This window comes from Homalodisca vitripennis, chromosome X, assembly GCF_021130785.1.
Source record: "Homalodisca vitripennis isolate AUS2020 chromosome X, UT_GWSS_2.1, whole genome shotgun sequence".
NCBI classification, from domain to species: Eukaryota; Metazoa; Arthropoda; class Insecta; order Hemiptera; family Cicadellidae; genus Homalodisca; species Homalodisca vitripennis.
The window spans coordinates 147322069-147338018 of record NC_060215.1 but is presented as its reverse complement, the minus strand read 5'-3'; the positions used below and the strand labels follow the sequence as shown (position 1 = coordinate 147338018).

Here is a 15950-nt window from a genome sequence, read left to right as displayed (position 1 = left end):
GTCTCTGGTGGACTTCTCTGGGGTTTGTTTCACTCCAGTAGCGCATGTTTTGCTTGTTGACACACCCACTTGGGTGAAAATGTGCCTCATCAGAAAAGAAAACAATTGCGTCACGCGGTATAGTTGCAAGCATGTCTTCACAAGAAGTACGCCGTGTCAAATAGTCCCGTGCTGACAATTGATGGGCCACGCAAATTTTATACGGGTTAAATCTCAGTTCATCATGAAGAATCCGGTGGAGAGAACGTCTTGAAATGCCAAGAGCAAGTGATTGCTTCCGAGCAGAGCGTTTTGGAGATTGCAGTACTGCTGCTCTAACTCTATCAATGTTTTCCGGTGTTGTAATCCTTCTCTGAGGTTCCCTTCATACACATGACACATTCCCTGCTGTTCTGAATGCAGTTACCCAATTTACAACTGATTGCCGACCAGGAACACGTCCGCGTGGGGGAACAGCAAATCGTAAACGAAAAGCACGCCGCACTGCAATGATCGAGTGGGCATTTGAAAAATACACTTCAACACAAAACGACCTCTCCTCTCGTGTCCCACTGCATGATGGCAACTGGAACGCGGAGGAATACAAATCTCCCGTCAGCCACTATAAGCCACGCTCGCTCTCGCTTCTCTTCGACCAACAGTGCCGCCACAGCCTGCAGTGCAAAAAAGCAAATTACCGCGCTCCACCCTGTATAAGTTAGTGATACGTGCGATATCATTATGTTAGCTTATTTCATAAATTATTGCTTACATTTGTATTTTATTTAACGAATATATTTACATAAGATATTTAGGGAGCTTTTCTACAAACAATTGAGTTTTATAAATACACTTTTTATTGCGTGTATGTTAAATAAACTTTTTTGGAATAACGTATTTGTACTTAATTCTAAACCTGGAGGTAACTTCCTGGTGCGCCCGATAACGTTTCAAAATCGATGCGCCCGATCAAAGGTTAAGCAAAAATCTATTTGTTCTGAACCAAGAAGCAGCATCTGTTATAGTGGCTTGAGATAGTAAATTAAGTTCATTCACATTATCGGCAGTATTTAGTAATATAGTATCATCAGCATATAAAAATGAGTTTGTGTTTAATGAGTTTGGCAAATCATTAATGCTAATTAAAAATAAGAGTGGTCCCAACACAGATCCTTGAGGTACTCCCCATTCAACAAAAACATCCTTGGATGTTTCACCATTAACTGAAACTGACTGTAAACGGTTCTTAAGATAAGATTCAAAACATTTTAGAGGTGTACCAGAAATACCATGATATTTCAACTTCAATAAAAGGTCATCATGATTTACACAATCAAAAGTCTTACTCAAGTCACAAAAAGTAACCTGAACAAAGGCTCTATTTTCAAATGTCAAAAGAATTTCTCTTACCAGCCTATCTACAGCATCAAATGTAGATCTTCCCTTTCTAAATCCAAACTGATAAAATTCTAGGTAGTTATTATTTTCAAAGAAGAAGCTAACCTGATCATATACTATCAGTTCAAACAGCTTATATAGGGATTAATGATACTGGACCATAACTCTCGGGTTCATCCCGCTCCCCTTTCTTAAGAATCGGACATATTTTTTATTCTTTTAATGTGTTTGGAAAGACACTTTCCATTAAACACTGGTTGAAACTAAACAACAGAGGTTCAGCAATAGTGTGTATTATATTTTTAATAAATTATTAGAGATGTTGTATATGAGGTGCCTAGAATCAAAATCCGCCAAGTCCATAATTTATCGAAATTGAGTTTGATATTGTTTCTTATAGATTTTTCCTCGCTGGATTCAATTCAACTGTTATTTTCTATCAAATCCCACCACATCCTAGTGTATTTTGAGGTCAAAGTTGAGGCTTAGTTGCAATATCCGCCAAGTCCAAACGCAGTTTCACCATTTTTAGTTTCAAAATCCGCTAAGTCCACAACGGCCAACAGGAGCGCCTGGTTTTGTCATGTGACTACCCAGCGACTACCCATGATCCTCTGCGAGTTGTTTACTTTTCTTGTTTTATTTTTCTCATTGTGAGTATCCTGTCTCTTGTGAAAACACGTGGATTTTTGTGATTACAGTTTTGTTTTTATAATAATTAGTGTATTAAATAATATTTTGTGATAGTTAATAAATACTAACTATCACACCATATTATCGCTCTCATACTTTCGAAATGGAGGATGCTGTGGGCACTAACTTAGCAATCTGCTCTGGTAAACTAGCTAGGAAGAAAACCTCTGACAAAAAGGAATGGAAATGGAAATAATTAAACGCCAATATTATTTCTTCTTGTGTTTACAATCATCTGATGAATGCAGATTTCCAGGGAAAACAAAAGTGAAGTGTTTTGCAGATGGGGGGGGGAAAACAAAAATACAATCCTCATTGCTATGCTTTGAAAATGGCTGATATCTGATGCTCCTGATCATGACACTTGTATTGAAATTACATTTCCCGTTGGACACTCATTTCTTCCACCTGATAGGGTGTTTGGATTAATTGAGAAGGATTTGAAAAAGAAGGGCACTATTCTTCAGCCAAAAGAGTATGAAGAAGTTCTAGGGAAACATGGAACCATTCATCATGTTGGAGTCACTATCCTGGTTAAAGACTGGAAGTCTGAATCTGAAAAAGTGCAAAAAAACCCGAACTTGTGGCATTTCAAGTTCAACCCCTGAAAAAGGATCATGTTAAAACAGAACAAGAAGAAAAATAATATTCTGGTCCAGGGTGAATATTATTTTATAGAACTGAAGGTTGTGCTGCAAAATCTGTCACAAAACCAAATTTTGATATGTCTCACATAAACCCAAAAACCATCAATAAGGGGGTTGGCCTTAAATCTGCAAAGGTAAAGGATGTTGCCAGACTGCTCACAAAACACTTTGGAGAAGACTGGAGAAGCCACCAGATGCTAAAATTTTATCCCGATTTGGAAAACCAAAAAAGCTGAAGGTCACAACAATGAAGAAAATAAAAACATCATTGTTGATGAGGAAATTGATACAGGAATAGTGTTATAGTAAAACGATAAAGGCTGTGTTTACGTTTGAAAAAAAACATTACATTTTTTGTAATAATAAAACCAATATTTTTACTTAAGATTTGTTTTATTAAGCCTATACCTAATTAAAGTGTAAACAAAGTAAACTTTACCATTAGTAAACCTTTTACAGCTCTACCCTTTTGCAACCTTAGTTTATTTTGGTATCAAATCCCACCAAGTCCCAATCTTAGAATCAAAATCCGCCAGATCCAAATATTGATTATATATTTTACTAAATTTTTATGAAACTATTGTAGGGATTTTGATCATACATTGTCACTATATTAAAGTAAAAATTATGTAATTTTTGGTAACAAAAATTGGTTAGTTCTTATGATTAGTCTGTTTGTGACAGTTTTCTCCACTTTTCCGAAAATTTGTTGAGATGGACTTGGCGGGTTTTGATTCTAGGCACCTCATATATCTTTACTATCTGTATTGTTAAGCCTTTTTGTTACATGTATAACATCATCTGCTGAAATTAATTTCCATTCAAAATGTTTGCGATCAATATTAACCTTATTTACTAATTCATTAACACTTATACATGGTTTACTTATGCCTTGTTTAACTTCCTTAACACAATTGATAAAATACTCATTAAAAGTACCTGGTGGCAATTTAATTTTGTAATGTCTGGAGCTATTACTATTATTATTTATTATTTTCCATGCAGCCTTGTATTTATTATTACTTTTTTCAATTGTATTTGCATTGTACTTAAGCTTGGCTTCACTAATTGCATATTTATATTGCTTTTTCAACACTGTCAACTGTGCTACAGAGCTATGTGTTCTCAGTTTACCTAAAAACAATAACTTTTCCTTCATTTTTGCAAGGTCAGTGGTATACCACTTGTTATTTACTTGTCTGGAAGAACTGGTTCCAGCTCGTTTTAGGACTATAAAAAATTGTAAGAACTTCAAAATTACTTCTAATATCATTTCAAAAATCTGGTTTGCATCTTTATATGTAAACTTCAGATAAAGACTGTGCCAGTCAAATGAGACAAGGCTGTCTATTAAATCTAACACAGCAGAGTTAGGTAATACAAACTTAAGATAATCTGTTTGCATACAAGTTAAATTATTAAAACTTAAATCTATACAATTAATACAAAGGAAAAAACCAACAATATCCGAGTATGGAAAATCAAAATAGTTACAAAACTCTAACTGATGTCTAGCACAGTTAATAAAAATATTATTCAGGCAATTCTTACTCCGTGTTGCAGCTGAATTTAGGCAATAAAAATTGTTTTGTCTCAGTACATTAAGAAATTGCTTCACTGTTTTTGTACAGTAATTTATATTAAATTTATTGTTTACGTCTCCACAGGCTACCACTGTATAATTAGGATATTGAGTTAAAAGTAACAGCATTTTATCCAGGTTATCAAGAAAAATATCTGCATTTCCTGATGGGGAATGGTATAAACAAACCACCACTAACAATTTAAAATTCTCAATAATTACTGCAGAAGCTTCAAAATGTACCTCCACACAAATGTTTCCCAGATCAAGGGACCTTGCCTGAACATAATATTTCACAAAAATTACTGTTCCTCTTAATTTTTCTTTCTTGCAGAAGGCACTAACACAGCGATAACCTACTGGAAATGTTAAACTAATTTCAAATTGTTTTAGCCAATACTCCAATATATAAATAAAATATATTTTTTTTAAGTTAACCAAGAAACTTTCTAAAAGTGTTATCTTACCATCCAGACCCTGAATATTTAAAAATTAAAAATCTGTTTGTGCAAACTGTACTTTCTTATGTTCAGTTACTAAACTATTTAGCCTACTGCTTCTCACTTGACTAAAAAACCATTATGTCCAGAACTCAGTGTTTGTGCTGATATTGAAGAATGTTCCAAATTATACTCTTCCTCTTCTTCAGGTGGCTTTGTATGTTCTTCAGATTCCCCTCCATGCAAAGATAAGCTTGTCTCTTCTAATACTGGCTGCTCTTCGTCCATTCTTGCTACAGCCTCACAGATCCTCTGCACAAGCCATTGTTTTCCCTTGCTGTTAAAGTGCATCCCATGTCTTGTATGAAGTTGTCTATCCGCCTTGCTAGCCTCCACCAAAGTTACATTTTCGAGTACATCACACAATATTTTTAACTCAATATTGACCCTTCGTGTTTCAGCATTAACACAGGACCAGCTGGCCAAATCATATCTGTTAGGTAGGTCTATGAGAACAACCTTTGATTTTTGTATAATTCTTCATCCTGTTACTTACAATGTCAATAATTGTGTTACCTTCATTGCGCGCTACATCATTTGTGCCACAGGAGATCACTAAAATATCATCGGAGTTTAACTTTTCCCCTTCAATGTTATGTTGATTCAAGACTTGGGCAGCACGACCTCCTGGCTTGATAAAACCATAGGCTTCGTATTTCTTTACATGTTTGTTTAAGTTCCATGCTAAACCTTGACTGTCAGCTAATAACAACATTATTTTATGTTCCATTGGTTCTACTCTATCAGATCCTTCCTTATCATGACAAACACTTACTTGATCATCTGTAGAGCTGAGTATGTCAAATAGATTACATGCTTCTAGTGTATCCTGTGAGCAGGTTACATTCTGCAACCCTCTTGCATTCCTTGCGCACTCAGAAACTTTACTATTCCTGCGTTTATAAACCACAGTTGTGAAATCACTGTTGTTAGTTAAGTCACAATCTGATAGTGGAGGGAAACAGTTAAGACACACTGAACCATGTTTATCAGTATATGATACTTTGCTCTGTAATTCCTCATTATCCTTCTGCAATATCTCAATTGTGGCCTCGAGAGATTTAATAGATGATAAGACATTTTGTAGTTCATCTTTGTAGATCGTACATTTTGTACAAAAATTATTCTTTTCATACAGTTTTAGTTTTAATTCCTCTCTCTCATCTTCAGCTTGATAAATAATTGCTTCTTTTTGTTCCTCTAATATTTTTAATTTATTTTCAAAAGAATTTATTATTTTGATTTGTTCTTCTTCTTCATGTTTTAATTGTCTTTTTAACTCTTTGATAAGCTCGTCTTTTTTTAATTATTTCTTCTTCAAGTTCAGATTCAAGAGGTAATTTCCTGTTTTTTGTTTCATGCAATTCCTGTTTCAAACCCTCTTTTCATTGAGTAGAGCTGTCCCTATTTCGGCCGCAAGTGTTAGGGAATGTTCCAGTTCAGGATTATTTACTTCTATCACATCATTGTGAAATTCTCCTTTTGTCAATTGCTGCACACAAAAGGGACATTTCCACACTTCTAATTCCCTTTTGCTTAAACTTTTAACAGCTGAATAGGGCAAATTTATACACCTAAAATGTAGCCATTTGTTACAATAACCTGTACAAAATACTCCTCCATGCTTTACAATCCGACCACATTTCCCACAACTTTCCTTGTTAAGATCAGCTTGATCCATTGCAGTATAAATACTAATTACTCTTCCCTTCACAATATTACAATTTCACTTAGAAATTCAGTTTATATACTCAATATATTAATTTTCTTACTTTATTAAAAAATTAATTAATCAAATTTAATTAAAATGGATCCACACTCAGTTCAGTTCAGTGTATATATATATATATATATATATATATATATATATATATATACAGAGTATATTTTTCTTTTTTACTCTAGTATTTTATCCAGCCAGTCAAGTTTAAACAAAGAATCAATTTATTAGCTATTAGTTCAAAGTCTGGAGATAAACATATAGATGTAAAAATTTATCAAATAAAAATAATTTTTGTGAATACAGACAGTTGAAGAAAAAAACAAATAATCTTTATGAAGCAAAAAGTTCAACTAATGTCTTGTGGAATTGAACCTGGTATCTTCAGTGAACTAGTCCTGATCCTTACCACTCAGCTATCGTGTCTGAATAACCCAATTCTGTTACAGGTGCATTATGAGTTGAGCTCAGGCTCATAAACAAAGGCAAAGGTCAGTTCAGATCACTTTACTTACCAGTCCTTATCTCAAGACCCTTCTTATCTTCTGTAGGAAATAGATATAAATGTAAAAATAATTATGGAAAACCGAAATTTTGCACCTTCCTGTTAAATTTTGCAACCTGCACAAAACACTATAAGTTCCAGATGGAGCTCTAGATCCCTAAGAAGCTTACAGAGAACATACTATTGATAATATTGAAGAAGGACCCTAAGAAAATTACAAATTACTATTGTTAATATTGGAGATATACCCATAAGAAGCTTATAGACAAAGTACCATTGATAATATTGGAGACGGACCCTAAGAAAATTACAAATTACTATTGTTAATATTGGAGATATACCCATAAGAAGCTTATAGACAAAGTACTATTGATAAAACTGGAGACGGAACCTAAGAAGATTACAAAGTAATAGATAATATTGGAGATGCACCCCTGAGAAGCTTATAGACAAAGTACTATTGAAAATACTGGAGACGGAACCTTAGAAGATTACAAAGTAATATTGTTAATATTGGAGATGCACTCCTGAGAAAGTTACAGAAAGCTATTGATAATATTGAAAATGGACCCCTAAGAATCTTAAGTATTATTGATAATATTGGAGACAGACCCCCTAAGAAGCTTACAAAGTACTATTGATAAAACTGGAGACGGAACCTAAGAAGATTACAAAGTGATATTGTTAATATTGGAGATATACCCATAAGAAGCTTATAGACAAAGTACCATTGATAATATTGGAGACGGACCCTAAGAAAACTACAAAGTACTATTGATAATATTGGAGATGGACCCCTAAGAAACGAACAATGAAAGTACTATTGATAATATTGGAGACGGAATTTTAAGTAGCTTACAGATGAAGCATTATTGACAATATATGAGATGGGCCCCTAAGAACCTTATGGACAAAGTACTATTGATAATAATAGAGATGGCTAAGAAACTTACAAAGTACTATTGATAATAATAGACATGGCTAAGAAACTTACAAATTACTATTGATAATAATGCAGAGGCTAAGAAACTTAAAAAGAACTATTGATAATATTGGAGACATACTCCTAAGAAAATCTTAATGACAAAGTAGTATTGATAATATATAAGAGACGGACCCCTAAGAAGATTAATGACAATATACTATTGTCACTTTACCACAAAAAGAGTGTGTAGATCATCTCCCTGTGTGCTTTTCAGAGTGACAGGATATTCAGGATAAGGATCGGGGAAGGGGGCCACCTTCTGCTGAAACATACAGTTGCTATGCAGACACTATCAGACATGCCAAGTATCAATAAATTAACATAATTCTTTAAATAATACTGTTTTATGATGGATAAGCAATGTAACAAAATATTGCGGTTCTGTAAATAATATTGGATTTGAAGATGGTATTTTTTATGTCTTTGTTCATGCACTGCCATGAGTCTGCTGTGTTTATTCATAGACGATTGATGATCTGTTTTATGGAAATTAGTGATCTCTGTTACATATTTTGAGTAGTAAGAAAAAAACGTAGATCACTGACCTATTGGCCACCAATGATCTATATTGCATGTTATCAGTTAGCTTCAGTGTAATTATCGATGACGGTCACTGCCTGTCACACTAAGTTCGTAATTTTTGGAGTCGAAAAATATTCCTGACATTGATTATTTTCGAATTTTTCTATACTATCATATTGACGTAACGTCATAAGCAATGATAACGTTAATGTTTTTTGCCCTAAAAATTTTTTAAATAAAACACTGGATGGCTGGCTGGAGCAACGGAGCAGTGGTTTTGCTAATGCTATGCCCTTGCATATTTGTGGGGACAAAAAGTGGTGTGTTCAAAATAAATTGAAAAAACAACCTTAAAATTTAATATGGATGTTGTAAGCGGTACAACTTTACATGTGGGTGACACTATAACGAAGTTTCGCTGTACCTACATAGCATCTAATAGAAAATAAAGAGGTCTGGTCGGAGCCAAAGCAGTGAATTGAAGTTGACTGCAACAGTTGTTATAAAGACTGAGCGATCTAGAACTGTTTTTCCTCTCTCCTCCTCCAGCCATACCTCCAGGTCAGATCATTCTATTGAATTACATTAACTACACAGTTTGAAACCCTAAAGCAAAAGGTATTGTAACTTGCTACAACCAATGTTTACGGCAGACATACCGGGTTGCGTGTTCTATGTGTATACTGGCTATGCACATTGCAGATGGAGGAGCTTGAAGGGAACGCTTGAGCAATCCGTCCATTTCATCTCGGTTTGTCTCAATTTGCCGTTTCACTCCCTCATTGATACACGCTGGGGAGACCTGTAATGTAACAACAGTTTTACTGTCCTAATAAATAAAGACTAAATAGTTTCAAAAACAGTGAGATTTCTAGGTTTGTATTTATTTTAAATTATGTGGATCTGTAAGAGGGAGAACAATGTAAAGACTGGAGAGTCTTTTGCTTGTTATCTCTGTACAACATTATGACCTTAGCATATATGAGGAAATTATATTATTTCCTTGTGTATATTGTGTAGTAGACTCATTCTGTGCGTAGACTGTAATAGAGTTAGATTTATTAAATTTTAACACTGCTTGGTAATTTTCTAACAGGGATCTGTGGAGGTTGTCAGAGGCAGAGTACTACAAAATTTATGACATCAGTTAATCAAGTTACATTGCAACATCAGTCAAGACTTGTCCATACATAAAAATGCAGCTGACTTCCACACTTCATTGTTGTTAAACTGTAGTCAACACAACGTGCCTTCCCAATGTTTTTCATGGATTGTGTTGTGCAATTATTATTTACGTGAGAAAATATTTAATTTGCTTGTAATCAACACATTATGTATACAAAATAAGGTTCAAAATCTTTTCTTTCCAAAAATAAATCATTTGAACTAAATATATTGCTTTGTGAGCATGTTATTGATTAAAGACAGGCGTGCACAGTGACGCCTATGAAACTCAATCGGCACTCACGTAAACTCACTGCCTCAGGTTTACAAAATACGAACAACAAGTCTCAAGGTTAACAGTCTTCCAATAACAATTGATGAAATATAAAGTTTTTATTGTGAGCTCTGAATGCACAAAGAAAATAATATGGCTTTAGAAATGAAATTGAGTCAGTACAGTGTGATTAAAACTTACGTATTATTATAAGGTAAAGGTTAAAGGTAACAGAAATTTCAGGTTTGGAACTCCAGCACAAGAGCATCATACGTTAACAATGAAATTACTTAGCTTGAACAGTAATTATGTCTAAAATGCAGAATATTTATTTTAAAACAGCTTATATGTGTTGTTTTAAACTGAACACAATGCTTATCAATACTACCAGGTAGAAATACAGTAGAGAGGTACCTTGATATAAATGACTGCAGGACCAGCACAGTTGAGAGTATGAGAGGCTGGGGGGCGGCCACGGGGATCTGCGGTGTCACACGCCGCGTGAAGTGTGATCTCTGTTTCCGTGTGGGAGTACAACATGGGCAACAACTCTAACATAGAGCAGTCCAGGGCAGTATGCTCTGATACTCGCAAGCAAAAGCTCCTGCACAGTTTATACACCTCTTAGGAAAGTCAAAAATTTAAGCACAAAATTTTAATTAAAATGCTTTAGTTGTATGAAGATCACACTATCATTGGAATTAAAATCAACTAGTTCCAAACAATTATTGTTTACCAAATTCCTGCTTTAATGTGACACTTGCTGCCACATCATATGTAACACTGAGTCTATAGACATCCCTCAATGCCGCAATAAATGTTTACATACAAACTATACTGCTTATTAGAAAAGTGGACTATTTTGATACATTTTTAATGTGGACAAATAAAAATCTGTGATTTACGATACAGAAACCCACCATATGACCTAGACATATTTGAATTATTATAGTATTTAGTACATTCACAGTAATATTATTTACCAAATATGATAATAGAGTTATGTCACATAACTGTGATAGTGTAATAACGGCTGAAGTGACTGTCACAATCAAGTTGCACTTGATTATTTGTTGAACTTAGGTTTCATCATCAGGACTGACAAAAGCGTCAGATGGTTTACGCAACACCGGATTAATTTTGTAACCTTAAAGAGGTTTGTGAATACACAAATTATTTAAAGAAATCACTCACTGTGCAAATTCAAGAAGAATCTTAAATGATGGTTTAAGCGCTTCCAGCATAGACTCTTTGTGGAGCAGGCAGTCCCGTGTTATAGGAGGGATAACGGGGTGGCAGGGTCTGAGTGGAGGTGGAGGTACAGGACTGTCATATGAGCTTAACCTGTAAACACACAAACCAGTCTATATTAATGCAAATTGAGGAGGAAGTACATCTTATACAACTAGTCAGATTTCATGAATTCAACTAGAATAACAACAGACAAAAGTTTACTTCCAGATCATCATCAGCAGCTTGTTGCAAAATGATTGGTTCAGGCATCCTAAACCTTCAAAGTGCTATTGTCACACGATGTGATGTACTAGAACCACTTCAAAGTGCTATTGTTGCACTGTGCAATGTACTAGAACCACTTTAATGTACTATTGTCACACGATGTGATGTACTAGAACCACTTCAAAGTGCTATTGTTGCACTGTGCAATGTACTAGAACCACTTTAAAGTGTTATTGTCACACTGTGTGATGTACTAGAACCACTTCAAAGTGCTATTGTTGCACTGTGCAATGTACTAGAACCACTTTAATGTACTATTGTCACACGATGTGATGTACTAGAACCACTTCAAAGTGCTATTGTTGCACAGTGCAATGTACTAGAACCACTTTAATGTACTATTGTCACACGATGTGATGTACTAGAACCACTTCAAAGTGCTATTGTTGCACTGTGAAATGTACTAGAACCACTTCAAAGTGCTATTGTTGCACTGTGCAATGTACTAGAACCACTTTAATGTACTATTGTCACACGATGTGATGTACTAGAACCACTTCAAAGTGCTATTGTTGCACTGTGCAATGTACTAGAACCACTTTAATGTACTATTGTCACACGATGTGATGTACTAGAACCACTTCAAAGTGCTATTGTTGCACTGTGCAATGTACTAGAACCACTTTAATGTACTATTGTCACACGATGTGATGTACTAGAACCACTTCAAAGTGCTATTGTTGCACTGTGAAATGTACTAGAACCACTTTAAAGTGTTATTGTCACACTGTGTGATGTACTAGAACCACTTCAAAGTGCTATTGTTGCACTGTGCAATGAACTAGAACCACTTTAATGTACTATTGTCACACGATGTGATGTACTAGAACCACTTCAAAGTGCTATTGTTGCACTGTGCAATGTACTAGAACCACTTTAATGTACTATTGTCACACGATGTGATGTACTAGAACCACTTCAAAGTGCTATTGTTGCACTGTGAAATGTACTAGAACCACTTTAAAGTGTTATTGTCACACTGTGTGATGTACTAGAACCACTTTAAAGTGCTATTATTGCACTGTGCAATCAAGAGTCAAGAAAGAGTCAAGAAATCTTTATTGTCTTTAAGCACTTGACAATGCAATGGACAACGTCACTTTTTCTTATATCTAAAAGGCCTACTCCTAATCACACATTTAAAATCCCATAATACAAGTGTAATGATTAGACAGTAAGTCAAAGTAAATGTTATATGTACATGGTAGATGTGAATAACGCCACAATTTGGTCATTAAAAAGAAAATAAAAGTAAAAATGGTTTTAGCAGCATCTCGTTAAATATAAAACATATCTAAAACATTATATATAGAATAAATTAAATAGTAAATAAAAACAATAAATATATAACAATAAAACAAATAAAAAGTAATAACAAATAGATAACAATGCAACAAATAGAAATTTACAATAAAATAGGTTTAACAACAATAAATAAATAACAATAGATATAACTATTAACAAAAACATAACTATTAAAAAATTAAAGTACTAATATCACAGGTTAAGTAGTCATTTAAAGAATAAAATGTAGTATCAACAAGCCAATTACTCACATTTTTAAATCTACTTATGGACACAAATAAAAGTGCCTTTGGTTTTCTCCAATCGAACATTCATCTGTTCAAGCATATATTTTTTTCTTGTACAGTAGTAGTGTATTTCTTGTCTACTAATAAAACTGTCTAATTGTTCTTTGACACTAAGTAAAGTACAATAAATATACAGGGATGGAAGGGTCATAATTCTAAATTTTTTAAAAATTGGGACACAAGAAACTCTATTGCCAACATTTGCAATAATTCTAATTACTTTCTTTTGCCAAATGAAAGCAGTTTTAGCACTAGTACTATTCCCCCAAAGTGTTACACCATATCTGAGCTGGGAATGGAAAAATGCATAATATGCTGTGATTAACATTTCACTACTGATACTATACTTAGTTTCCTGATAAGGTCTGTAACCCTAGCTAATTTTTTACAAAGAAAACTTACATGTGCATCCCAATTTAATCGATTATCCATGTATATTCCTAATAGCCTAATAGGTTCTGTGTACTTACTATCAAGGACACAGTTTCCATCAAGAGTAAAAATTAAATTTTCTGTTTTACTATTATTTACTACCAGTAGGTTGGCTTTAAACCACTTAATAGCTTCAGTCATTGCCTGCTCCTGTTCTAAAATTAAAGTTTCCAGATGTTTATTGCTATTTAAAATAGTTGTATCATCTGCATATAGAACAGACCTACAAGGCATATTAAATGAAAAATCATTTATTGCTACTATAAACAGAAAAGGACCAAGTACTGAGCCTTGTGGTACTCCTTGTAAAACATTTTGGAAACCAGATACATCTTTATTTTGTGAAACCATCTGCCTTCTATTTTGTAAATATGATGAAAATAAACTTAATTCATTATTTTTTATGCCATAAAAATGTAGCTTTTTTACAAGCAGGTCATGAGGAATACAATCAAAAGCTTTACTTAAGTCAATTAAGGTAGTAGATGTCATCATTTTGTTTTCAAAATTCAGAATAACCTGTTCTGTTACAGTTTCGACCGCTTTTACTGTGTTTAGACATGGGAGAAAACCAAATTGGTCCGGACAAAAAAGATTATTTACAACAAAAAAGTTATACAATTGTTCTTTGATACAAAACTCAAATATTTTACTAAGAATAGGAACTAATGAGATTGGTCGATAGCTAGAGGGATCAGTCCTATCTCCTTTTTTAAGAATTGGCACTACTTTTAATGCTTGAGGAAATGTTCCTTGATCTAGCATCTTGTTAAATAAATAAGTAACTGGCTCTAATATTATGTCAATGATATCTTTCATAATTTCATTGGAAAAACCATAATAATCCTCACTTTTTGAGGTACTCAACCTAGATGTACAATATAAAAAATCATTTCTTTCAATATTTTTCCATTTAAAATCATTTTTAATACACCCTTATTTCTTATGTAATTTTCTAAATATTCAAGAGCAAGGTTATTGTCATTCTGCTGGTCAGAAGTATTAATTATATTAGAAGGTGAAAGTGTAAAGAAGTTATTAAAAGTCCTAGAATCAATAAAAGTTTCATGATTTTTTTCTTCAACCTTTTTTCTGTATTAATTATTTTCCAAGCAGCTTTACATTTATTTTTTGAATTGGTAATATATTTCTCATTGAATAATTTTTTCTGTCTTTTAATTTCAGATCTATACAGATTTTTTGCTCTTGTGTACACATTTTTACATTGTAGTTCATGAACTGTACCCTTACTGTTCTTAAGCTTATCATACAATGCAACTACTATTTTCCTAATATTTTCCATTCTTTTGTATACCATTTACTACTTAACCTATTAGTATTGTCACTATTGCCTCATTTAATATCTTTAAAAGGACAGCACACATTAAAAGTGCATTAAATGTACTAGAACCACTTCAAAGTGTTATTGTCACACTGTGTGATGTACTAGAACCACTTTAAAGTGTTATTATCACACTGTGTGATGTACTAGAACCACTTTAAAGTGTTATTATCACACTGTGTGATGTACTAGAACCACTTTAAAGTGTTATTGTCACACTATGTGATGTACTAGAACCACTTTAAAGTGCTATTGGCGCACTATGCAATATAATTGACCCACTTCAAGTGCTAGTGTTCCATGTAATATCTTTCTGTTTTGTTGTTTTACAAATGAATGGTTTATTTAATATTTGTATTCTTTATTATATATTATTTGTATTCTATTATATATTTGTATTCTCCAATTGTGCAAAGAAAAACAGTTTCATAAAGAAATGCAAAAAATGTTTGAGGAGCAAGACATAAAATCACAACAAACTATAGAATCATACTATACTAAGATAAAAAATCTGGAGAAATCTCTTTTGACCCTTCAGAGGAATAAATCACATGACAAGAATGACCAAGAACCAAAGATAGACACCTCCACCCAAACCTCCATAGAAGTCACCCCTCCACCTGCACCACAATCCTTGTCAGTGAACTCAGAGATGCTAATCCTTAAGAGGAGGCAAGACCAACTGGAGCAACAAATGTCAGCACTTCTAGACAACACTCACCTTCATCTAAATGAGTCTGGAAGAATCCTACCTACTAACTTTATAGCATCTAAATCTACTCAACAATGCAAACATAAAGATGATCCTCTAGATTCTACCCTGAATAAGTCTACCTCAGGGACCAAAAGGAAATCAGGAGTTAGACGGGACGCAAAGGGAAAGAACCTCTTTAGTGTGTCTCTCCAAGCTCAAAAATATAAAAACCACAACATGTGTTATTTAGAAGGATTTGAGATGTGTAACAATAATGCTAAAGCATCCACAGGACTGAACATTGGTAACACCTTACAGGTGACGTCCGTTTTAGACACACACGGAGTCGCTAAAGCCTCAGTAATAAAGCCTCCGATGAATGCAAGATCACGAACTAAAGACG

The 15950-nt window shown here is 33.9% G+C and overlaps 1 protein-coding gene across 1 annotated transcript in view; it reads right to left on the bottom strand.

Annotated features, from left to right (window-relative positions):
• LOC124369659 (ectopic P granules protein 5 homolog) overlaps positions 1-15950 on the bottom strand; it is a 335562-nt gene that overhangs the window by 86252 nt on the left and 233360 nt on the right. Inside the window, exons 25-27 of the mRNA XM_046827710.1 lie at positions 11164-11313; positions 10384-10573; positions 9191-9333 (exon numbers count right to left, since the gene is read on the bottom strand). Of these exons, the coding sequence (XP_046683666.1) occupies positions 9191-9333; positions 10384-10573; positions 11164-11313 (483 nt within the window). The remainder of the gene's footprint in view (positions 1-9190; positions 9334-10383; positions 10574-11163; positions 11314-15950) is intronic.